This window comes from Mixophyes fleayi, chromosome 1, assembly GCF_038048845.1.
Source record: "Mixophyes fleayi isolate aMixFle1 chromosome 1, aMixFle1.hap1, whole genome shotgun sequence".
NCBI lineage: Eukaryota > Metazoa > Chordata > Amphibia > Anura > Limnodynastidae > Mixophyes > Mixophyes fleayi.
In genome coordinates, this window is record NC_134402.1 from 318176097 (window position 1) to 318201736 (window position 25640).

The window sequence follows — 25640 nt, forward strand, 5'->3', positions numbered from 1 at the left end:
GAACTATACACGCTCACGGGTATTTGGATGCCCCCAGGACTTATCTCTATGGTAGTAGAGGCTTATCAGAATAACCGTGGATCCAAGTGGAGAAACCGGAAGGCTGGAGGTGGGAAAACCCGGGATAGGCCAAGGTCACGGGTCCGTAGCAAGCAGGAACATCAGAGTAAAGGCCAAAGATCGGGCAGGAAGCAGATCCAATACACAAGCAAAGGTCTGGGTCACAAGCAAAATGGCCAATATTCAGGCAGAAGGTCAGGGCTACAGGCAAAAAGGTAAGGTCCAAAAGTTCAGCCAGGGTCACAACAGAAGATAAATTAGAAAGTGTCAGTAGACAGAGCAGGTGAGCAGGCAGGCACAGGTAGAAAAAGCTATAACTGACAGGGAGGCTAAGCCCTTCCTGCCTTAAATACATGAAAGGGCCAATCACAGAGAAGGGAACCCAGCAGGAGGAAATCAACCCCAGCAGAGATATAATTGATTTAATGAACTTTCGCAAGCAACCGGCTGCCCCTCCTGCTGGGACCTGGCGATTCAGGAGCTGAGCGTCCCAACCGTTGCCCTGGTAATGGCCGGGCGGTCCCGGAAGTCACGTCCCGGTCATCATGGAAATGGCCGGGACGCAAATAGATGGGCACAGTGAGTCGCGGCGGCTAGAGGCACCGCTGTGGCTCGTAACACCCAGTAGGCACTGAGGGGCACAAATTACCCTAACCCAGTGGTTCCCAAACTTTTGCAGTTCGCGGCACCCTTAGAGTCTCCAAATTTTTTCAAGACACCCCTCCAAAATAATTAATGAGCAGTCCTGCTTTAGAAGTAGTTGGGTCAAAAAATTGTAATAAGTATTTAGGTCACGACAGAAATACTTATTTAGTTGTATGCAAAAATGCCCCTCTGCATCCAGACACACTGCCCCCTCTGCAACCAGGCACACTGCCCCCTCTGCAACCAGGCACACTGCCCCCTCTGAACCAGGCACACTGCCCCCTCTCACGTTTCCACCTCTGCCCTCTGTCACGCTGTCCCCTCCTCTGCCCTCTGTCCCCCTCCTCTGCCCTCTGACCCCCTCCTCTGCTCTCTGTCCCCCTCCTCTGCTCTCTGTCCCCCTCCTCTGCTCTCTGCCCTCCTCCTCTGCCCTCTGTCCCCCTCCTGTGCCCTCTGTCCCCCTCCTGTGCCCTCAGTCCCTCTCCTGTGCCCTCCTCCTCTGCCATCTGTCCCCTCCTCTGTCCCCCTCCTCTGCCACCTGTCCCCCTCTTCTGCTCACTGTCCCCCTCCTCTGCCCTCTGTCCCCCTCCTCTGCTCACTGTCCTCCTCCTCTGTCATCTGTCCCCCTCCTCTGCTCACTGTCCTCCTCCTCTGCCATCTGTCCCCCTCCTCTGCTCACTGTCCTCCTCCTCTGCTCACTGTCCCCCTCCTCTGCCATCTGTCCCCCTCCTCTGCCATCTGTCCCCCTCCTCTGCTCACTGTCCTCCTCCTCTGTTCACTGTCCTCCTCCTCTGCCCTCTGTCCCCCTCCTCTGCCCTCTGTCCACCTCCTCTGCCATCTGTCCCCCTCCTCTGCTCTCTGTCCCCCTCCTCTGCTCACTGTCCTCCTCCTCTGCTCTCTGTCCCCCTCCTCTGCCACGATTTCTCTCACTCTGCCCCGCGCCAGCCATTAAAAAAAAAGAAGGAACACAGAAACTTACCAATCCGTCGGGCGCCGGGACCCAGCAGCCTCCTCTCTCCCGCAGCAGCTGTCACTGACGTCGATATTCAGTGACAATAAATGGATCTCACACATCTCTCTCCATTTATACCCCAGGGACCCTTATACCGGCTCTACCATTTTCCAAGTGCTTCTGTCACAATAGGTTAGGGCGGCTGAATATCGACGTCAGTGACAGCTGCTGTGGGAGAGAGGAGGCTGCTGGGTCCCGGCGCCCAACGGATTGGTAAGTTTCTGTGTTCCTTCTTTTTTTTATGTCTGGCCCGCGGCACCCCAGTGACAGCGCCGCGGCACCCCTGGGAGCCGCGGCGCACACTTTGGGAACCGCCGCCCTAACCTATTATGACAGAAGCACTTGGAAAATGACAAATGGCAGGTATATCTGTCCCAGTCTGTCTTATAGGCTTTTAAGTCCCAGGGAGATTGTCTGTGTGTGGGGAAAAGCTTCCCTAAGTGTGTGTTCAGCTGTAGGTAGAGCCGGTATAAGGGTCCCTGGGGTATAAATGGAGAGAGATGTGTGAGATCCATTTATAAGGCCCAATTCAGGTTTTCCAACCAGCTAGTAAGTGCTAGTAATCAAGAATTGCACCTGCAAGGTGCTGATAAAAAGCTGCTAGGCACTTTTCTCTCTCAAACCTGTGGAGGAAGTTGAATGCTTCCTGGGAGACACTGCAAATGGTAACCAATTAGCTCTATAGTTTGTATGTGTGTGGGACACAAGGTCTTTCACAGGTGAGAGATTGTTCCTGTGTGTTTAGTTAGTACAGGACAGACAAGGTGTTTATTTTGACGTTTTCTTTATTTTTCTGCTTAATAAAACTGGCTGAGTCCAGTTCTACCAAAACCTTGCACTTGTGATTTCTCTGCTGCAGTACATTGCCATCTACTCCTGTTTCCCTAACCCAGTTACACTATTTTTATGTTGTTTTATTGACAAATGGAGGGGTTGGTGAGGGCTTTGAGGACTGGCTCATTCTGATCAGATAGTCCATCAGCATTTCTGTGTTGGCTGCCCTTTTTGTGAAAGATGGGAAAATTATACATTGCGGAGATAAACTCCATCACAAAAGCCGTCCATTGTGTCCGGTGGTCTGTTTGTGCCTGTTGAGGGGATTATAGTCAGTTACAACTAAGAACTCTTAGCCATACAAATAGGACTGCAACTTTTTGAGTGCTCAAAATAAGGCTAAGCACTCTTACTTGATGGTGAAGTAGGAAATTTCTCTAGCCATCAGTTTCTGGGACAAATACACTACTGAATCTTCTTACCCATTTTTCCCGACCTGAGTCAACACAGCTCCCAATCCGCAGCCCAATGCGTCAGTTTGCACAATGAATCACCATCGGAAGTCAGGGGCAGCTATGGTGTTATGTTTTCTCTGCTCGCATGATTTCTACCCAGCAGCTGAATGGCCAGGACCTATATAATTACACTAATTGCCATTATTGCTTTGCTGGTGTTAGGGTTACCTAGGCTACTTCCTGTATCTTTAATTTTATATAGATTAGTATATCTTGTGCTGCTGGATTTCCTGTGCTTGACCTTGACTTTGTTTACTGGACCTTGCTGTTGGATCTCTGTCTGCCCTTGAACTTTCTGCCTGTTTATTCACTTTGTGTACCTCTCCTGATCTCTGATCTGGCTTGCAAATTAACCATCCTTTTTTGCGTCCTGTTTGTCTTGTTTTGTCTGCGTTTTGCTTCATATCTGTAATTATTCCTGACTCACTCAGGACTGTTAACAACTATACACTAGTGAGATCGAGTTCAGGGGACATCCGAGTGCCATTTAACAGTGTGGTTCCTGAAAAGATAGCTGCTATTGGTGAAAAACATCTGGCGCCATACATTATGTATAGGGGTTATCAGTCGCTAATTGTGCGGTTCATAACATAGGGGATAATACATCCTTGAGCTGGCAAAATGCCTACTCACACTTATCTGTCCACATTATCGCATGTATTTTGTTTGTGGTCAAATCTGCCAATGGTTTGCAATGGTACCATAATGGGGCACAAACTTGTGATAGTACGCGCAGTGCTAAGAATAGCTTGCACCTGTTTTCTGGTTGGAGCATTGCGCCATGACAAAATGGCATCTACCTTGGCCGGTTCTGGCTGCACCTTGCCTCCACCCATCCTATGCACCCAGGTACTATACCTCTGCCATCCTCACTTGGCATTTATCAGGTATTATGGTCAGTCTTGTGTCTTTGATGTGACAAAGCACCTGTGCAAGATGCACTAAATGTTGCACTGAACATAGTGATGTCATCTAAACATGCTTGTGCAAATTTCTGACACCCAGCTAACAGGTAAGGGGCATTCTTCACTCTGAAGGGCTTTACTTCGAATTCAAATTGCCCAAATGGTGTAATGAACGCAGATCGCTACTGTGCCTCTTTGGTAAGGGAAATTTGCCTGTTTCCTTTGTAAAGATCCAAAGCGGTCATATAGTGAGCAGCTCCCAGACTATCTCATTCAATCACCTATAGTCTACGCAAAAGCACGTGGTACCATCCTTTTTCGATGCGTTTCTAACACTACCCTCATCTGTGTCATCTGTCACTTCTGCACTGTTCCCCTAGAAGTACAGTCTCCATCATTACATTTTTCTGGGCCGTTGCCCTCAAGTCAAGGATATTATCAGTTTAGGGGGCATCTACAGGAGGACAGCATATGGCCAAAGCCCCTAGCTTGTGAGTGACATAGGCATTTAACCAGTTGACATGGTAGTTCCTAGTGCGGTTACTTGCAGCATCTAAAGCCACAATATAATCCACCTCCCCCTGTTTCTGTATTATTCTGATTGGGCCAGCCCACGTGGCTTGTAATTTATTCTTCCAGGCAGCTAACATCACCATTGCCTGTTGCCCTATAATTAATTCTTGGAGTCTTGCAAGCTGTTGCTGGCACGTATGCACTACCTCCAAGTTAGTTTTGGTGAGGATCATGAGTCTCTTGAGCCTATCCCTAAACTTGGCTACATACTCAAGTATCGGCTATTGGGGCTCCTGAAATGTTCCTTCTCAGCTATCCCAGATTAAATCTAGGGATCCCCATACCCTGCAACCATTTAGCAACTTGAATGGGGAACAAGAAATTAAAGCAGGAACTAGGAGTGCATTTTTGGAAGATATTATCTGCAAGCCTATATGAACCTCTTCCTCATTCTCTAGGCCTGCTCTTTTCCCGGCTTGTTAGCACAAGAGTGGACAATATGGTACTTGTTGCCACAGTAGAGACAAAGGCCCGAGGTACATTTCCTTGATCTTTCTTCCAGAGAGAGACGGTATGCTCCTAGCTTCATGGGTTCCACAGGTTCCATAGGAGGAGGAAAAGAAACCGAAGGTGTAAAAATTAAGGTGCTTCCTTCTCAGCTTTCCTCTCTTTGATACGTCTATCAATTTTGATAGCGTGTTGAATAAGCCCTTCCAGAGAAGAGGGAGAAGCGTATTGAACTAGAGCACCCTTGATTTTGTCAGATAACCTTATGTAATGTTGAGTCATTCCACTCGCTCTCAGTGGACTAGCGCCAGAACTTGACAAAATCTTCCTCAGCGGAGAGTTGGTTGTGCTTCAGCGATCTCAGGTGTGACTCGACAAAAGCCACCCGATCCGGGTCGTAGTACAAAAGACCCAACACATTAAAGAACGTATCCACTGAACTTATAGTGGGGCTGTCAGGAGGCAAACCGAAGACCCAGGTCTAAGGGTCTCCCTGGAGCAGTGAAATTACTATTCCAACTCTCTGTTGCTTGGAACCAGAAGAGCGGGTCCGCAGGTGAAAGTACAGTTTGCAGCTTTCCTTAAAATTCCGCAATACATTTAGATTCCCAGAGAAGCAGTCTGGGTGGATTAATTTGGGCTCCACAGACAGCGCCAGAGCGGTCTATGAGGACTTAGCTTCCTCCTCTTTAAGAGACAGCCGGTGGGACAGTTCCTGAACTAATTGAGACAAGGTCTGGATCTGGCCTGCCAAGACCTGGGCAGGATCGGGAGTAATCTGGCTGGGGTCCATGTAAAAGGAGTCTTCCAGTATATCCTCTTTAATGTTTGGTTATGATGTTAGGACCACGGCTATTTGATAAGCTTTTAGAGCCATGCTAATAGAGGTCTTCAACCTTAACAGCTGCCTTTTCTGTAGAACTGGACTTGTTTGGAGGTACTCGGATGACCTCAGGACAGGCCAAGGTCGTGGGTCAGCAGGAAGCTGGGTAACCAGAAAATAGGCCAAAGGTCAGGGCAGGTTGCAGACAGGGGTAATCCAATAAACAGGCAGAAGTCAGGGGCAATCAGCATACAAGCAGGGTCAAAGTCAAGCCAAAGGTCTCAACAGGAATCACATCGGAAGCAGAGTATCTACAAGATAATGTAGCAGGTCAGAACTAGTGCAGTACACAGACACTGTAACTGGCAGGGAGGCTAAGTCCTCCCTGCCTTACATACAATATCAGGGGTTAGGTCCTTGATGCAGAATTATTGGCCCCCTAGGAGGTGATTAATTAATTAAACCTATTTGCACACATGCCAAACTGACACAGATCCTGGGAAGTGACGCTGATTGTAAAAGTATCCCAGCCATTGCCAGGGTGACGTTCGGGACGGAGTTCTCTAAAGTAATGTCCCGGTTGTTGCCATAACAAACAGAACACAGGAGAAAGCGACCCAATATGAGCCCTGGCTCATAACAGCGGGATTGAACTGGTCCACTTAGCCGCTGGCTTGTGACACCTGGGGTCGATTCTCCCATCTCCGCATGCCATTTTCCCTTTGTCCATAGAATGCCTCTCTTTTTGGTCACCATCAATGCTGATTAACAATATACTTATAAGCACAATCCGTGGTTAGCTCAGGGGTTAAGGGTTTCGAATCCATCACCCATTCCCTTTTTACGAAGCCAATTTTAAGAGTAGTTGCTCTTATATAAATAAGTCCTACAGTTTTTCCATGGAGGAAATCTGTTTCCCTCCAGCCATCGGGTAAATGCTAACTGCAACTGGCTATTAATTTCCATATGAGAGCTGTTTCCCTTAATGCTCAGAGCCCGGAACTTCAACATATAGTTCTGGTGTTCCACATTATCATCATCTGCTTGTTGCAAGCCACAGCTCCCTTTCATGGCAACAGCCGGGGTATCACTTCTGGTTTGTCCGTTCTGGCCATCACCAGGGTGACAGCCGGGACACTTTCTTAGTCAGTGGCGCGCCCCGGCATCTATGGTAACGGGGCGCCTATGCAATTTAACATGCATTAATTAAGAAGACTCCTGGGGCTAATTATTACACATGGAATGCCTAATGGTCAGGTTCAGAATTTAAGGCAGGAAGGGCTTAGCCTCCCTGCCAGTTATAGCGTCCTGTGCTCTGTATGTGTTGCTGACCTGCTCTGTGACTATCCTGGTTATTCCTGTGGATACTCTGCTAACCTGCTGATGTGGTTCTCTGCCTGTTTCCAGACTTTGCTTGTGTTGCTGATTGCCCTGACCTTTGGCTTGTACCTTGGACCTCCCTGCTCTATGCCAGCCCTGACCTTTTGGACCCCTCACCCCAGTCTGCCTCTGACTATCTGCTTCTATCTTGGCTACCGCATCCTATTCCCTAACTGCGGTATTGCATAAAAGCTTCCACCTATGCATCCAAGTACCTATGACCAGGGCCATCTTAACAAAATCATGGCCCACCGGGCAAAGCAGTGCACCGGGGCCCCTATATATATATATATATATATATATATATATATATATATATACATATATATAATACAAAATACCCTTAACTTACCTTTCAGTTGCCTTCTTTTCTTCGTCGTTGTCGCTGTGGCTGTCCTGCGCTGCTCCGTGCTGTGCTCACAGTGAATGTCAGGTCATCATGCCCGACACTCACTGAGAGCACAGCACGGAAGAGGGGACCAGGGAGGGAGCCGGATCACCAACTGACCTGAACGGTCAGGTGACCGCAAAAGGTAAGTGTTTTTATTTTAGGTTTTTTTTCTTTACAGGAGTCCCTGCCTCGGGCTCCCTTGTCCGAATGGGCCCCCGGGCACCTGCCCATCGTGCCCAGTCAGAAAGACGGCCCTGCCTATGACCACATAAAGTTCTATGGGAAAGGCAGCTGCTATAGGCAAAGACCTCTGTCTCTTTTTCTGCAAGCTTATATCAATAGCCGCGAGCCATAACAGCGCTACTTAAACTGCAACTGAAGACCTGCAAATAAAACCGCTTTTTCAGCCGTATCTGCAACTATGTCCTAGTCTGAACCTTCTTGCAATTGCTCAAATAAACCCTTACTGTACAGTGCCCATATTATAACACCTCTTCCTTTCCTTATCACGCCTTTTCAGGTGTAATGAGTCCCAAGCACCAAAAAGTGGCAGCTCTAAATGTGCACAGTTGTGTACGTTCACTTTCTGAGGATGCGCAGTGCAAAAAACCGCAAATATGCTCCGCGCAAACGGGAGTATGTCTCACTCTGAAAAGGCTCTTAATGGTTAATCCAGATAAAGTCAGAAAGTTTCAGCAAGCAGATGAGTGTTACAAAATGTTTAATGAGATATCATGGGAAATCAGTCATCCCAGAGGAACAGAGGAGTACATGGAGGGGGAATTTTACTCTTTTTAAACTGCAATCCCTTTGTTCACACACTTTGGGTGGCATATCACCACCCACCAAGACCTGTGTCTGAGATGAATAATTTCTGTAGTTTACACTGAAACAAGAAAGGAACAACCACGTAAGGAGCATGAAGATTTTTTTACTTTAAATGACAGTTCTTTCACTTTACTTTAAATTCACATGTGTTATATTTTTATATTTTAGAGGCGATAAAGTTGACATTTTAAAAACCAGTCAAGAAAGTGAAAATTGAAAAAAATATTATGATCACTTTTTTTTAGAATAGGTGTGATCATGTTTATTATTAAATAATGTATTATAATTATTCAGCATACTTTTCAGTGTTAACAAAGTTCCCACATTTTTAATGAAAGTTGCCAGATATTATTTGTATAAAGGAATGTGTTTATTTTAATTTACCAGTACAAGAAAAAAGCAATGTCGAATGAGTCCCAACCTCTCTTTTCCTCCAGAATGTTGTAATAACTTAATCTCAGGCTTGTGATCTCTATCTCTGGATTATTCTTGCATTTACACATCATTCGCTGATTTATTCAGAATTAATTTCACATTGTTTATTTTTAATAATTATTATTTTTTCTTTTATTATTGTTTTTCACAATAAAAAGCACACAATAAAGTGCATGTTAACATTTTTTCAGACTTCATTACCTAGACAGAAGAGCCTTTGTCTTCCCATCCATATAAACAGCAGACAGGACATTAAAGGGTAAGGAAGGTGAGTATAGAGGACGCCATAGAATTAATGTACAATAATAATAGCAATAATAGTAATGAAACAACCGTATGTCAACCTTTGATTTTTTTGTGTCATTTATTTTCTCTTTCTAAACTATACTTATTCAGACTCTTGTAATTTGTTTTACAGTTTAAGAATCATTTTATTATTATTCAGAGATCATTTACTACAGAACTTTAAGACCACACAGCTTTATTTAAGAATGGAAAGTTTTCAAAATCTGGAGAGAAAATGCCATAAAAAATAAAAGATAAAAATAGGAACTCAAGCTTTGCACCTTTAATATAAATGAAAGCACATACTCCAGCAGTTTTCCAGCAGAATTGTATTATTAGTATTTGATTATATAGCATATTCCATAGCGCTTTACAATTGGATCTGTACAATGATTGATTTATTGAATAGTCTGCTTGTATCAATACCCCTGTCTTTGTTTTGTTAAGTACAATTTAGACTGTCATTCTCATATAAAACCACAGCAGTGGGCCTAATTCATTAAGGAAAGGAAAGCAAAAAAAATTTAGTAACTTTGAACCTTGGCAAAACCATGTTGCATTGGAGGAAGTGCTAAATTTAAAATGTGGTGACAGATTTATAGTTGGGGAAGGGCATGTCCTAGATCAACCTTAAATTTCAGTGTAAAAATAAAGCTATCAAGTATTGTGTGCTACATGAAAAACCAGCCAGTATTTAACTTATGTGCAAAATAATAAACTAATATGCACCCACTCCGCCACTTGCATTGTAACATTGTTTTGTCCCGGAGAAAACGCACTCCGTCTTTAAGAAAAAAAGTATTTATCTAATCATCTAATCAATAATTGAAAATAAATTTTGTAGTCTCAACTGCAATGACAGGTGCAATCATTTTATTTCAATTGCTAAAATGCTTGTTGAATTTATCTCATACAATACAAAGGTGCATATAGACAAAACAAATACATTAACAAACAAAATAAGCACTTATGGAACAAAGGGGTGGTATATAGGCAGTTTATTGTGTATGACTATCTTCAAACATTTAAAGTTTGTGGTGACAGTTCCCCTGTTTCACACCTGTGTGTATTGCTGGATGAATTAGGTAAGATTTAAATGCAAACTAAAGACATTATGTACATTGCTCCTATGTCATAGACAACACAATAATAGTGACACTCATTGCTAAAAGTCAACAGGTGCCCGTTACCGGAGGATACCTTTAGCACATTCCAAATAGTATAAAAGGTCTTTGATCACAGACTGGATTGCATAAAAAAATCAATATTTCCTATGGCCTTAGAATAAAGTACCAGTTCTGGTCTAAAGAAAATAGCAGTTCTGGTCTAAAACTTTTTTAATACTGACATTTTATTATATTATTTACATCATTGACACCAAAATCCAGTTCTTACTGTACGTGTTATTAACAGGACAAGCTTAACAGTTATTAAACAACTGTAATTAGTGAAACAGTTTTCATGTACCTGTTACATTTGTTGTATAAAATGTTTCTGTTTTGGGTATCAGTGGCTATCAAGCCTGTATTCTTTCTATCTAACAGGTAAGAAATATTCTGGCAATTTTCACAGTTACATAATTGTTCCACGCTTTCTCTCCTAGTGAGTGGTTATCTACTAGCAGAGCAAAACTAACATTTTCTAAATAATATGTAGACTATCAAAGCATTTGATGCAAATTTTCAGGTTATTTTGGATTTGGAATTTGGTAATCTTGAGAATCTAAACGATACCATTTCTCTTATATTATGGGGTTTTTTATCAAAGGGTGTGAAGCCCTAAGGTAATACGAAAATGGGTGTTTCCCCAGCAAATGGGCTTCACTCAATACATCAAGGGGTTACTGCTGCAAAACTTGTTCAATACCTCAGAATGACAATAGGAGAAGAATATGCATGCAAAAATGCATTATTATTTAAATAAAGCATTGTTTTCAATGATCAATACTTTGTAACTAGTTTTAATTTTTTTTTTTAAAATATAATATATTGGCAACTATATATTTTTAAGTGGAACTGAAAGCCCAGACCTGAGAATGCACAGGTCTGCTATCCAGCTCACACATGTGTATATATCCCCAGAGACTTGCCTGGCAAAGCACTCAGTTAACCCTTACTGTTGTTCACCAGTAACACTCAGCGAGATTTTATCACTGAAAATTAACGCAAGGTATCGCTGGCGATTATTTTCACCACTGTCCTCCTATTGCTATTGCCATCTCAGAACAAGAAAAAACTTCTCTATTATATAAATACTTTTTCTTTTTTTTAATTAATTTTATGGAAAAAAAAATAATATATATTTTTTTTATTATAACTCGGCTACCCTGGCGAAAATGTATTGATAAATAGCGACAAAGAAGATTTTCTATCGCTGTGAAATGCGATGATAGATAATCTTCTATATCGCTATCTTATAATACATAGACCCCTATGTCTTGGATGTAATTCCTAGTATAGTAAATTTTCTATGAAACGATCAATTCTTTAAATTTACTTTAAACGTATAAATACAGATTCAGTGGTACCTAGCAAATGACTGAACTCCTTTCCCTCCATGTGTTTGTACAATAACAGATCGGTAAGTGGAGAAGTCAGCCTGATGCACGGACAGAATTTCATTGTACACAGTGTCCCTAGGCCTGCTCATGTGTTATGTAACCATATTTTCCTGCTGTTATAATTAGAATATGATCTGTTAAAATATGATTTGTACATCCTGTTTCCTCTCTTTATTTATAGTACATTGGGAGAGATAGAAAATTCAGTGCATAATTAATTAACTTTTGTTGTGTATTGAAAGGGTTAATGGAACCATAAACAGTTTTATAGGCAGAGGTGAAATTAGTGCAGTTAAAGTATAAGGATATAAAAAAATAAAAAAATAAAGTGTTATAATTGCAAGTATTTTATTTATCTAGTACTGAGTTAAGGTGACACAGGGGTGGTAGTTCTAAAATGAAGAATGTATCCAAGTCTTATTATAATCATGCATAATGAAACCATTACATAATGATTATCTGTATGCCTTGTATGAAAAATATGTTTTTATTTTCTGGAGCCCCATTGCAGATAAGTGAATTTGTGCATCATAACTTGGCATTTTGTGTTAAGTGTGTTGCAATTCGCATGCACAGAACTTGAGACAAATATTTTTACTTGCACTTGGCGAAGAAGGTCAAAGATGTTATGTGCAAGTTCAGCACATTAACAATGTGTAGATGCATGTTAACCACTCCCCTTTGGCTCAAATGTATCTTTAGATACGCCTTTTAGAAAGTTTATATTTTGCACAGCCATAAGCTGGGTGCACGTCTATGAGTTGATGATTGCCATATCTTTGCTCCAGTTACATCTATGCACTCTACATTAGGTTGCACTTATCTTTAGATACTCAAAATACAGATATAAAAATAACTGCAAGTGTGCAGGTGTTTTTCTGCTCACACACAAAAGGCGTGTGCAACTCTAAAGGAGGCCCTTGTCAGAATGATGATCACATAATTTATTTTATTTAATGGTATTACTTTCTTGATACATGGTTTTTATAGTAGCCAAATATAATAACTAAAGTCACAAATAATACTTTATTTATCTCTATTGTGTGTCTAGATGGTATTCCCAAATGACAAGACCTCAGCAAATCAGTCAAATATCCAAGAGTTCATCCTATTAGGGTTCACCAACTTCAATGTGAAGATTCAGCTATTTCTCTTCCCCCTTTTTCTGTTTATCTACATCTTCACTTTACTGGGCAACCTCACAATCATCACTGTGGCCACACTGGATTCTCTTCTTCAAAACCCAATGTATTATTTTCTCCGTAACCTCTCCTTTCTTGAAATGTGCTACATTACGGTCACCATCCCCAAACTTCTGCAAACCTTTGTGTCCAAGAGGAAGACAATCTCCTTCTATGGTTGTTGTGTGCAGATGTATTGCTTCTTCACCCTTGGTGTAACTGAGTGTTTCCTTCTGTCTGTCATGGCATATGACCGTTTTGTGGCCATATGCAATCCTTTGAGATACTTTTCAGTTATGAGTAAAACTACATGCCTAAAAATGGCCATACTCTCATGGGTCTTTGGCAACCTCATATCCCTTGGCCAGACTGTTTCTATATTTTCCCTTCCTTATTGTGGTCCCAACCTCATCAACCATTTTTTCTGTGACATACCCCCATTGTTGAAGCTGGCTTGCACTGATGTTTCTGCTAATGAGATTGCTGTGTCAGTCACTGGCTTCCTAGTTTTACCATTACCTTTTGCTTTAGTGCTCTATTCTTACGGACGTATTATTGCTGCTATACTGCACATTAGGACCAATGCAGGCCGTAAAAAGGTCTTCTCCACCTGTGCCTCGCACTTTGTCTCTGTTACCTTGTTCTTTGGGACAGGAGCTTTCACTTATGTACGAGTTAAGACCAGTGATACTCCAGATAATGACAAACTGTTGTCTCTTCTCTATAGTGTGGTTACCCCTCTACTGAATCCTCTTATATACAGTTTAAGGAATAAGGAAGTGAAAGGAGGGCTCAAAAAACTCATGCATCAGAAGGTTGAGATCAAGGAAGCAAAATAATCTACAGAAGCTCATACATGAGATTTGGACCAGTGAGATAGTATTTATTAAAATAATTTATGCCTAGTATTTCAATTGGCTTATAGGTCATTTCAGGAATGCATTAAATCAACATAAAATTTAAATATTCTATCTACTCCTCACAATTTTGCAATGAATTTGAATCAGTTCAGACAAAGTAAACCTCAGTGACTTCTCAGTGCATGGGAATAAATGATGGATTGGTTGATACAGTCCAAAAAATGGTCATACAATAGCCCAAGTTTATTTATGCCAATGGCTAAAAAAAGATTAAGGAAAAATTGTTACAATTGTCTTTTTCTTTGGTTCACTATCAGGTGTTGGAAATATATAAGAACATGCTTCGTTATGCTGTGAAATATACGTACATTAAACATTGCTTTTATTAAATTATGTGTTGGCATGGTTTGAAATTACCCTTTTTTTCCAAAAATTGTGATGCTTGTGAATTTTGGTCTGTGACTAGTATTTAGATGCAAAAGATAGGTCTCCACCAGGTAATTCAGAATTTGCAACATAACTTAGCTTTAATTATCAGCAACTGTACAGCAAAATAACATAAAAAGCAAACTAGCACCACATAGCTTGCCACCATCACACTTTATATATACATTTTCAATGTGAGCTGTGCTTTGCGCTCTGTGCTTTAAGTAGTTAAGATGGAGGAATAAATAAAGAAGAAGGGAATCATTATTTATTGTGTATGAACAACTATGAAATACATTGTCACCTAGTCCCTGTAAAAATGATCACACACACACTGTGATACTACATCTGTTATTGGGAAATTGGCCAGATATCATAGCCTGTGTGCCCCCAAAAGATTGGAATGTCAAATATAATCCTATAAAAATTGCCAGAAAATGTGGTCGCTGTGGTCAGCCTGTGTGTATTGTTAGATTCCAACCTTAATAATCCCCTGTAGAGAAGCCAAAAATAATCCAGCTGCTCAACCTGATAGACTAATGCCCGTATTTTATGTGATTTGGCCACCTATTAGTGTGGCCAAAATGAATGATGAACCTGTTGCTTGACTCTTGGATTGATGAACTGTATCAGACTGGGTGTGTCCACCTTAAGGTGTATCCTAATGTGGACTCTTGTCAGTCTCTAACGTCAAAGAACACCAAACATAAGGATATATTTTCAAGTTGTTTACACATGTAGTCACACCATTTACATATTATATGGTAATTCTACAGTCAGCTCAGCCTATCACCAAAGGAGACAAAAGAAACGTGTGCAGTCAGCTAATAAGCATGCATGAAAAAGTAATAACTTAATCGGCTCTCTGCTACCACTTTTACAATTACTACTTGTGAGTTTCTATCCCCATTACAGCCACAAAGAGCATATAGCACTGTTCAAACATTTTCAACATCTGAATTACTGGCCATGGAACATGTTCTTAAAATAGCGACATGCAAGCTTACCCGACTACTTCACTAATTTTATATACATGAATCTGCCTGAAAAATTCTGAAATGGATGGACTCTGCCTCTGTTGTTGTATGTTCCTGAGTGGCCTGGCCAATTGGTATGGTTTGTCCAAAGGGTCAACTGCAAAGGTATAGTTTATCCATATATTTCCAAAGCATCAATGTTTGGTGAACCCAATTTTTTTAATGTTATCTTTTTTTTGGGAGGGGGAAGTGGAGTCTTGAGAACATTTAGAGATAAAAATGCACACTTTCTTATGTAGAGTTGGACACATCTTGTGATGTGAACAGTTCAAAAAGTAGTACTTACTCAAGGCATACAAGGGTGCAGGGCAGACCATCTAGGCAAACTGGTGCAAAACCAACATGTTTTGTGGTGCACACCCAGTGCACTTCACAAATGAGGTGAAAGCTAACACATATGTAAAAACACCAAAACCTTTATCACAAAATATTACAACACTCAAATCACTCAGCTGTTTTTCCAATGCTTGCACAATGTTTGTTTGTCCACTACCATTCAGTCTTCTTAATTATATATTTGCATATACACACACACACACACACACACACATTACAGGGGTTGTATACTCCACTTGCATTGTGTGTCATTTGTTGGCTTCTTTGACTCTCACACAATCAGGTGTCACCCTACACATCAGTGAATCACCCCCCTACCACCCACCCACACAAACACACACACAGACTTTAAAATGTTCCTAATAGGCTGCTGAGCTGAGTCTCACCCCCCTGGCTAACAATTGCCAGCCAGCCCCTGGTATAAAACATCTTTGTCGCAGAGTTCAGTATTTTTGGTATTAGCACTTGTCAAGAGCACAGTAGATACTATAAAATCCTTCATGCTCATCTTTGAACAAATAACAGTTCTTTAACAGTAAGGAATGATTTTTAACTTTAACCTATGTTGCTTGTACATGTTTCAGCAATGTTATATTGCTTTAATAAAGCTATTTATGTGGCTGAAATTAACCCATTATATTTTAAAAATGTAATAATTAGGCACAAATTATGCTATAGTTTTTCTAGGAGAACAAAAATAATAGAAAAAAAAGTCTGTGTGTACCAAGCATCAGCATTTTAAGTCAAACTTCCTTGTGTTTCCTTACAAGCCACAGTTGTGTGGGTGCACAAGTCCAGGTAGGGCACAGATGTGTGGGTCCACAAAATAGGGGCATTCACCGGGGTGTGGGTCCACACAGTGTCGGACTGGGGCATGAAGGGCCCACCGGGGGACTGCAACACTAGGGGCCCACCAGAGGGGGTGTGGTCAGCCATCATAGAGGCGGGACCAGACACTAGATGGGGAGTGGTCAGCCCAGGAAGGACAGCTAGCACCTTAGTGTAGTATATAAAGCATACAGTGTGTGTATAAAGAATACACAGTCTTGACCTGCCCCTTAGATTGGGCAGAACAGTCACCAAAAATCAGGATTGCCCCACTAGACCAGGCTTGGCTAACCTGTGGCACTCCAGGTGTTGTGAAACTACAAGTCCCAGCATGCTTTGCCAATATATAGCATCTTATTACTGGAAGGGTATGCTGGGACTTGTATTTTCACAACACCTGGAGTACCACAGGTTAGCCAAGCCTGCACTAGACTCAGAACATTTGAAAGACTTTCCTACCTGTTGTTGTCACTTTTACCACCTGTGGCTGCTGGTTACTTTAGTTGCGGCTTGTCTGGATCCTGGAATGTTGAGGGCCCTATTTGGAAAAAATAATGGGTACATTTAGAAACGCCAACCATCCCTGCCATTAAATCAACAGCACCCACATTTAATAATTAGGCCTCTCTCCAGCCTCAACCTTAAAGTAATAGTGCTCACATTTGATAAATAAATCTATTTCCCTCCAACCAACCCCAACATTAAATTAATAGTATTCCCATTTAATAAATAAACCTATTACCCTCCTACAAACAGCCTCAGCAATAAATTAATAGCATTTACGTTTAATACATCCATTTCCCACGACCATTCCTAGCATTAAATAATTAATATTCACATTTAATAGATAGCCCTCCTCCCCACATTCAGCCCCACATTCAATTATAGACCCAAACCACCTCAGCATTAAAGGTCCCATCAACCCCTCCCTATAGTGTTCTCTGTGCAGCCCCTCTCACTATAGTTTAGCATAGGCAGCTCCCCCTCACTATAGTTTAGCATAGATAGGCAGCCCCCTATGCCACATAGTAGTGCCCCCAAAACAATGTTATGCCACACAGTAGTGCCCCAAATGTTATGCCACGCAAGTGTCCCCAATTCACACACACACACACACACACACACACACGCTATATATATATATATATAGTCAGACATACAAGAGTATACTGCATACAATTGTTACTGCCTGAATGTATAACCAATAAAAAGACTTGTGGAAACCAAGGGTGTTTACCTGCGTAAGTGGAGTCAGACACTTCTTGCATTACAGCCAACTCAGAATAGTAGCAATTACACCAGACATACATCAGGTGTATATGTATGTTAGGCATACCTACCCCATTTATTTACTGTAGCTGCCCCATTATCCATTAACACTTGTAAACATATTTTCTCCCTTTTGTACTGTATTAATACATTGCTCAGTATGATTTGTATACTGCAATTACACCAATACACTCTTTACCCCATTGTATAGTAATAAACAAGTGGTTAAAGGGTATACTTACTGATATGTTGATTGGTGCAGGGCAGGCTCTCTGCTCCTTCTCCCTTCTTCAGCAGCGGCGGGAACATCAGCTGACAGGGGGAGGGGGCGGGTCACATGATCGCAGCTGCGATCGCAATTGAAAGATGACTGGCTGTCAGTGACAGCCAGTCATCTTTCAATTGCAATCGCAGCGGGGACGCCGGAGAGGACCCTCGTAAGGACAACGGGCCTCCAGGTAAGCTCCACCCATGGGTAAAAGGGGGTGTGGCTGTAAGGTAGCCGGGCCTACCGGTGATTTCACCGGTAGCCCGCTGGGCCAGTCCAACGCTGGGTCCACATATCAGGGAAGTTCATAGATGTGTGGGTCCACAAGTCACCGATGGGCTTAGGTGTGTAGGAGTACACATCAGGGGCATGGCCGTATTTACCCGAGGTCTAACTGGGCTTTTGTCCCAGGTATTATTATTGACCTTAATTATATAGCGCCACCATATTACACAGCACTTTGTAGAGAATGTTTTTTCTTTATCATATACATCAGCCTCTGCTCTACAATGCAAACATACTAACCCTGCCAGTATGTTTTTGGACTGTGGCAGGAAACTAGAGCACCTGCAGGAAATCCACACAAATTTGAACGTACAAACTTCACACAGATAGTGACATGGTCGGAAGAGAACCCATGAACTCAGACCTGTGAGGATGCAAAGCTACCCACTGTGCCATCCAGGTATTGATCAAAACTAGTACCGTTCCCCCATGTTTAACCCAGCCCTCAAAAGACTTTTTTCATTTACTGCTGAATCATATATTCAAGTAGGTGCCTCGTTTAGTTACATGAAATAGTTTCCACTAATGCTATTAATGTCTGTCTACTGACTCCCTTGTTAGTCCTGTCATGTCTTTTGCTGCACTCTGTGTGTCCCCATAGCATTACTTACACTTATATGTGCTACTTATATGTATAACCTCATCTATTTGTTACTTGCGTTACGGCGCTACAGAATCTGTGGTGCCTTATATATAAATAAATAAAAAATAATAATATAGTTGCAATAGGAGTCTGAATTCTAGGAAAGTAAGTATTTACTTTACTATTCATTCATTTTTTTGTCAACATTTTTAATGTACAACTGAATCAGCATTTGACATTAGGTTCTTTGCTTTCGTCTGAGGTTGGTATCAGATGCTCCATTTAGTCTTGTTTACTGTAAGTAAATGCAAGAAATGCAAGTGGGTATTGAGTGCAAGTGAGTACTCTTCATTGATACCCTCTTCCAATATACAGGCACTGCGCTGAGACGAGAGACAGTATAAGGGGTATAGGCTGACCCACCGTTGTCCCACTCATAGCACTCAAAGAAAACTCGGAGACAATTGTTTTGGCAAAAAATATTCCGGTCACAGCTTTATTAAACATTCCTGTATCCGGCAGACAAGCGGCGTGCAAGGCTATTAAAATTTTACCAAATATTCTAGTTCCATCTAGAATAAATAGGGCGTGTTCTGCCTACCCTGTAGGCACTGCAACAACGTCCTCCGGAGACCAGCCCTCCAATATTGGAATATTGGAAAACCTGGCACGCCACCCGTATTGGCCCAACCGTTGAAGCTGGAGCCAGACGTGCGGCCGTCTACCCTGGGTGATACTACCCGGCCCTGCTGGTTCCCACCTTTTTAAGCCTTGCTCACCGCTTCTCCGCCCCTCCAACTGTGACAAAATGGCTTGAAAGATAGTTCTCTCTACTATGCATAACATAAAAAACAGCAACTGTCAACACTTATCAAAATGATTATGCTTATAGACCACAACATAGATAAACTTCCTATTTTCATTTTCTATTTTTCTTATTTTATTATTATTATTATTTTTCTTCCTTTTTGTTTTTTTTTCTTTTTCCTTTTTTTTCTTTTTTTTTTATCCATTATCTATTTCCTTTTTTGACCATATACAAACTGTATGGGTTGGGTGGGTGGGAGACTGAAAAACGATTGTACCCACTTCCTCCCCCTTCCCCTCTTAATACCCTCGCTCTGTCCCACCTGCCACCACCTTTCCCTGAGTGGCTACCTGCACCACTCAGGTGTGAAATGCAGGACGGACTTTCCTGTCCGCCCCCCTTCCCCCTTACCATCATGCTCCTCACGTGGGCCACCTGGCATCCATCCCCTCTTATCCCTCTTCGGCGCCATTGCTGTGATTCCCTTTTCAGCAACACCTGATTCTAGAGTGACACAAAGGGGTATTACATATGCTGTCACATAGGTTGTCTTATGCTGGGAAGTTAGGACATCATGTTGTCATGGAATAGCGGGGTGAAGCAAAGGTCAGCTCCTGCAGTGAATCAGACCTGGGAGGAGAGACAGGAAGAAAGGAGCAAAAAGGCAGTCAGATGTGCAGCAGCAACAGGGGAAGGAGAGAGGTTTGAGAGGAGAGTTTGCTGGAAAGACAGATGTGCAAGCAAACATAAAGACATCATAGCTATCAGAAGAGATGCTGGGTCTAGCGTTGCAGAGGAAAGTATTGTAAACAGAGCCCTACAGTATATGTAGTATATGTATATGTAGTATATGTAGTATACTGATGAAGGCTGTCATTAATTGGGTTCCGGTGATTCTGTTAGCTGTATATATACCCCCACCGTAAAATGGTGAGGTGTTAAGGAAATGTGGAGAATTCATGGCATTGTTCCCAGATGTTCCAGCCATTTGTATAGGGGATTTTAATAATGTGATAAATGGAGAGGTGGACAGATGGCGAGAGAAAAATGCTGTAGTTGGCAACTCTAAGTCGGCTTTTTCTGCTCTGGTTGAGGAAATGGGGTTAGTAGATGTATGGCGTTTGAGGCACTCAGAAGATGTCCAATTCTCCTGCTTTTCTACATCACATAATGCATTTTCAAGAATTGATCTGGCTCTGCTGTCACACTCTCTGGTACCGCTGGTGAGGAGCGTGGAATATAGGGCTAGGGGAATCTCTGACCACTCGCCCCTCTGCCTATCTATTGATTTTGCAATTGATAGAGGCCAGTCCTTTTGGAAATTAAATCCCTTCTGGCTCTCCTTGATGGGTACAGGAGCAACCTTGGTGACACAGTGGGAAGGCTTCTTTGAAGATAATCTGGTAACAGCAAGGCCACCTATAGTTTGGGACGCTTTTAAGGCTTTCCTAAGGGGGACATTAATTGCTGGCATAGCTGAAATTAAAAAGTCGTCCAGACAAAAAGAACAGATATTAGAGAAAAAGTGTAAATCCTTAGAAGCACAATACATTGCGGACAAAACTGAGGTTGCAAGGGATACATGGCAGTTGGCCCAGAGAGAGTGGGTAGAGTATGTATTTGAGAAATCCAAACGTAAATTTCTGTTTTCTAAGCATGTACGATATGCAGAGGACGATAGAAATGGTAGCTTCCTGGCTTATCTGACAAGGGCAGAGAGGGCAGATGCAGCAGTACCGGTTATCTGTGATGACAGTGGGGTTAAGAAGTATCTGATGCCTGATATTGTTGAGGTATTTCATAAATATTACACAAATACATATAAGTCACAGGTCAGATATGACATGGATACGTTACAGCAGTATTTGAATGGTATCTCCCTTCCTGTCCTCTCCGACGATAGCAGGGAGTTTTTGGACTCACCCTTTACTCTTGAAGAGATTGATATAGCTATTATGTCATTCCCTAATGGTAAAGCCCCTGGAGTAGATGGAATCCCAATTGAATAATATAAAAAACACCGGCCCTTTTTTGCGTCTAGGTTGTTGGATACATTTAGCTAGCTGGGTGAGATTGGCGCTCTTTCCCCTTCAATGGCAGAGGCAATAGTGGTGGTGCTGCCTAAGTCAGGGAAAGATTTGTTGTACCCTGAGTCCTACCGCCCGATTTCACTTTTGTCAAATGATGTTAAGATTCTAGCAAAATTATTGGCTTTGAGGTTAAGTAGAGTGGTGCTGGAATTAATTCATCCGGATCAGACGGGATTTATGCCGGGCAAGTCCACGTCTATCAATCTTAGAAGGCTGTATACTCTCCTGCAGGTGCGGTCACCCTCTTCTGAGAGCGAAGTTGTGGTGTCCTTGGACGCGGCCAAGGCGTTCGACTCGGTGGAGTGGCCATACCTGTGGGAGGTATTGTCCCGATTTGGAGTGGGCCCGGAATTTATAAAATGGGTTGAACTTTTGTATTCACATCCAGTGGCGCGGGTCTGTGTCAATGGGCATCTTTCTCAACAATTTCAATTAGAGCGGGGTACTAGACAGGGATGCCCGTTGTCTCCGGCCCTGTTTGCATTAGCAATAGAGCCGCTGGCCTGTAAGATCCGGCATGATAGAGAAATTGTGGGACTTAGATCGGAGCACAGAGAGGATAAGGTGGCATTATATGCAGATGATATGCTGTTGTTCCTTTCAGATCACGACACTTCCCTAAAACATTTGCTGCGGGTGGTTGATGGATTCGGGTTTTTTTCCGGCCTAAAAATTAATTGGGATAAATCTAGCGTGTTCCCTCTGGGATGGGAGTGTCCCGTGACAATGCCAGAAGGCTTACAGTTAAAATGGGCATCGAAATTCAAATACTTGGGAATATGGATCTCTAATACCCCCACTGAATATGTAGAACTTAATTTGCAGCCCCAGATCAAATACATTAAAGAAAAAACTCATGTATGGAAGAAGCTCTCACTTTCTGTCTCCGGTAGGATAAATTTAATTAAGATGATGGTGCAGCCAAAGTTTTTATATATACTCCAGCAGTCACCTGTATATATTTCACCCTCCATTTTCCGATGCATTGATAGCTATTTGATTTCATTGGTTTGGGGAGGGGGAAGGGCTAAGATCAAGCTCAGCTCGCTGTATAGATCCAGATCTTCTGGTGGATTTGCACTTCCTAACTTGAAATTATATTATTTTGCCTCTCAATTGGTCCACCTTAAGGCATTCGGACCCCGATTACCATGAGCTACATTGGGTGTTGGTACACCAATTTAATTCTAATCACACTCCCTTACAGTCACTGCTGGCGGGGCGGCTTGGTATGCGGGCTCCTCTGCTCCTGATTCAGGCAGTTAAGATTTGGACAATCTGTAATAAAATAATGAAACAAACTGACATTGATCCATATACTCCTATCTGGGGGGCAAAGAAATTTAAGAAGTTGAATACAGTGAAGAGGGCCAGGGAGTGGTCTCGGTTGGGTGTGGTGTCGGTAGGTCAGCTTTATGATACAAATGTATTTAAATCCTTCGAACAGTTGGTTGGGGAATTCTCTGTACCCAGAACAATGTTTTATTCTTACCTTCAGTTACGACACGCCCTAAACACACAATTTAAAGGGGAGACTTTGGTGTTTGTGGTGGATCCACTGAGGAAACAATTACAGGCCTTGGGTTATAGAGGTCTGATCTCTCGAATGTATTCATGTCTTCTGTATGAATCCACTGCAGATGATTTGGATGGTTTGAGGAATCAGTGGGAAATAGATATTGGCCCTTTATCAGACAAGGAGTGGGAAATGGTTACAGACAGTACTAAAGGTTATACTTCATCATTAAAATTTCAATAAATACAGGTGTTTATCTTACACAGAGCCTACTTTACCGCTATTAGATTGGCAAAATTTCGCCCGGATGCTACCCCTAACTGTCCGAAATGCAATTCGATCAATGCTAACTTTTGGCACCTTCTATGGGAGTGTTCATGTATACAAATCTTCTGGCGAAGGATCAGGAGATGTATTCAGGTTACTGGAATTGAAGTGTCTCTTAGTTCACCGGCCACTTGTCTCTTTGGGCTCCAATTGAAGGGGAAAGTTAATAAATTGACAAAAATGTACATTTCACAGTTATTGATGTTGGCTAAGGTCTGTATAGCGAGGCTGTGGTTGGCCCCGACGAGTCCCACGGTTAAAAATTGGAAGGCACTGGTCAATACCACCATAAGGCACGAGAGATTTGTTTATACTAGCAGACAGGCTCTGAAGGAATTTGAGAATATATGGTACAGATGGTTAGAGTCTCCATTCTATCCTATGTCATCTAGTACAGATGCTCTATCTACTTAAATGTATGGCTACCGCAGTTCTTATAATAAGTATCTGAGTCCATGTAATAAACCCTGCATGTGTAACATACTTATGTATAAGCATTTACGATGTATGATCCTGAATGAATATAGCACATTTATTATTATTATGCTTTAATGTAATCTTGTAAATTCCGTCATTTAATTCTGATATGTATGTGATTGTTTTTCTTTTCTTTTTGTTGTTTAGTATGTTTATATCTTAAAAAATTTGAATAAAAATACTGGATTTAAAAAAAAAACCAGAGCCCTACAGAAAATCAGCTGTGAAGCAGCTTGAGGGAGAATACACAGCAAAGTAAGCCTATATGCGGATAGGGAAACTCCCGCTATTAGTGAACCATGTGATAGCAGAGAGGGACAGCCAGCAAGATCAGGCTTGCAGGTAGTCCATGATCCAAAAGTTTATGAGTTTTTCATGTTCATCCAGAGGGAGAGTGATAAGTAATAATACACCAAACACTGTGACACCATTATTGCCGCATCAAGAAAAGAACACTATTGGCCTGTATCATGAAGGCATGTATACTTAGCGCAGCATGCGTTTGTTTTAAACTGCACGTAACTCGGCTCTGCATACTCCTGAAATCAACAAGGAACAGATCTAAAAATACGTGTGGTGATCACTACAGGTGTAGGTTTACTTTGCTCTATTAGTCCAGACACTGCAGTATATGTAAAATACCTATGTGGAATACAGAATCTCAAAAGAACGCATAAAAAATATATATTCAATTAATGTCAATATTATAGTGAGTTATGATTAAACATGGAAAACAAATTTTAAATGTATTTTTTTCTTGAAAAACATTTATTAGGGTGTAATTAATGTCTACTGTACAGAACAGACATTTTTACAGTTGCTCCTGATTGCAAACACATGTTATAGCATGCATACAATACTGACATCAATAGGACTCAGCACCTAGACTAGCACTATGGCTGGTACAAGAGGTACGCAGAAAACCAGCGTACTTCTGTGCATCTGCCCATTTCTCACCCCGTTCCCTCCCCAAAATCATAGGCTGTAGTAAGTGTCATTTGTGCTTGAAGATTACTTGGACACGGCTGCTTTCTGTTGCATATTGTCCAGTTCTAAGCATGCGTAGAGCGATTTTATGGATGATACATTCCCTAATAACTCGGGTTGTATACATCTAATTTCACATGTTAGAACTTCTAACATTAATCTGTACATATATCAGTGTTACCTGTCAGAGATATAGCGCCATTCCAAGTATGAGACATCTATTACAAGTTACACCTAAAGATACATTAAGTAGCCCGGGTTACCAACGATTCTACAAGTGCACCAACGTTAACTAGTTAATCTTTCAAATTATTTAATATTGTCAGGACTGTGATTACTGCGTTAAATCTATCACATTCCAAGGCTGACTTTTGGATCCTTTGCGGTCTTTGACTCTATCCACCATGGAGGCGTGGAGGTCAAGGTGTTCACCACCAAGGTGATGACCCGTAGGTTTCAGTTCTCTGTGTGGACACCAAGCGAGACCAGTTTGAGAATATAGAAATTAGAGTACCGGGATACCAGGCACGATCAGAGAACTGCAGGTACATGATAACAGGATTTCCTGGCTAGCTGAGAAGCAGGAGTTACTGGATACAAGGCACATATATATAGACCTGCACTATAATATTAGAATACCCGAATACCCAGGTTGAGCTGGGAAGCTGCAGACGCTGGATACCAGACACAATAGGATAACAGCAGGTTCAGGATACCCTGATAACCAGG

The 25640-nt window shown here is 42.0% G+C and overlaps 1 protein-coding gene across 1 annotated transcript in view; it reads left to right on the top strand.

Moving 5' to 3' along the window:
- Nucleotides 1-13653, top strand: part of LOC142153286 (olfactory receptor 10A7-like) — a 44354-nt gene extending 30701 nt beyond the window's left edge. Inside the window, exon 2 of the mRNA XM_075210776.1 lies at nt 12685-13653. Within this exon, the coding sequence (XP_075066877.1) occupies nt 12685-13653 (969 nt within the window). The remainder of the gene's footprint in view (nt 1-12684) is intronic.
- The last annotated feature ends 11987 nt before the right edge of the window (nt 13654-25640 follow it).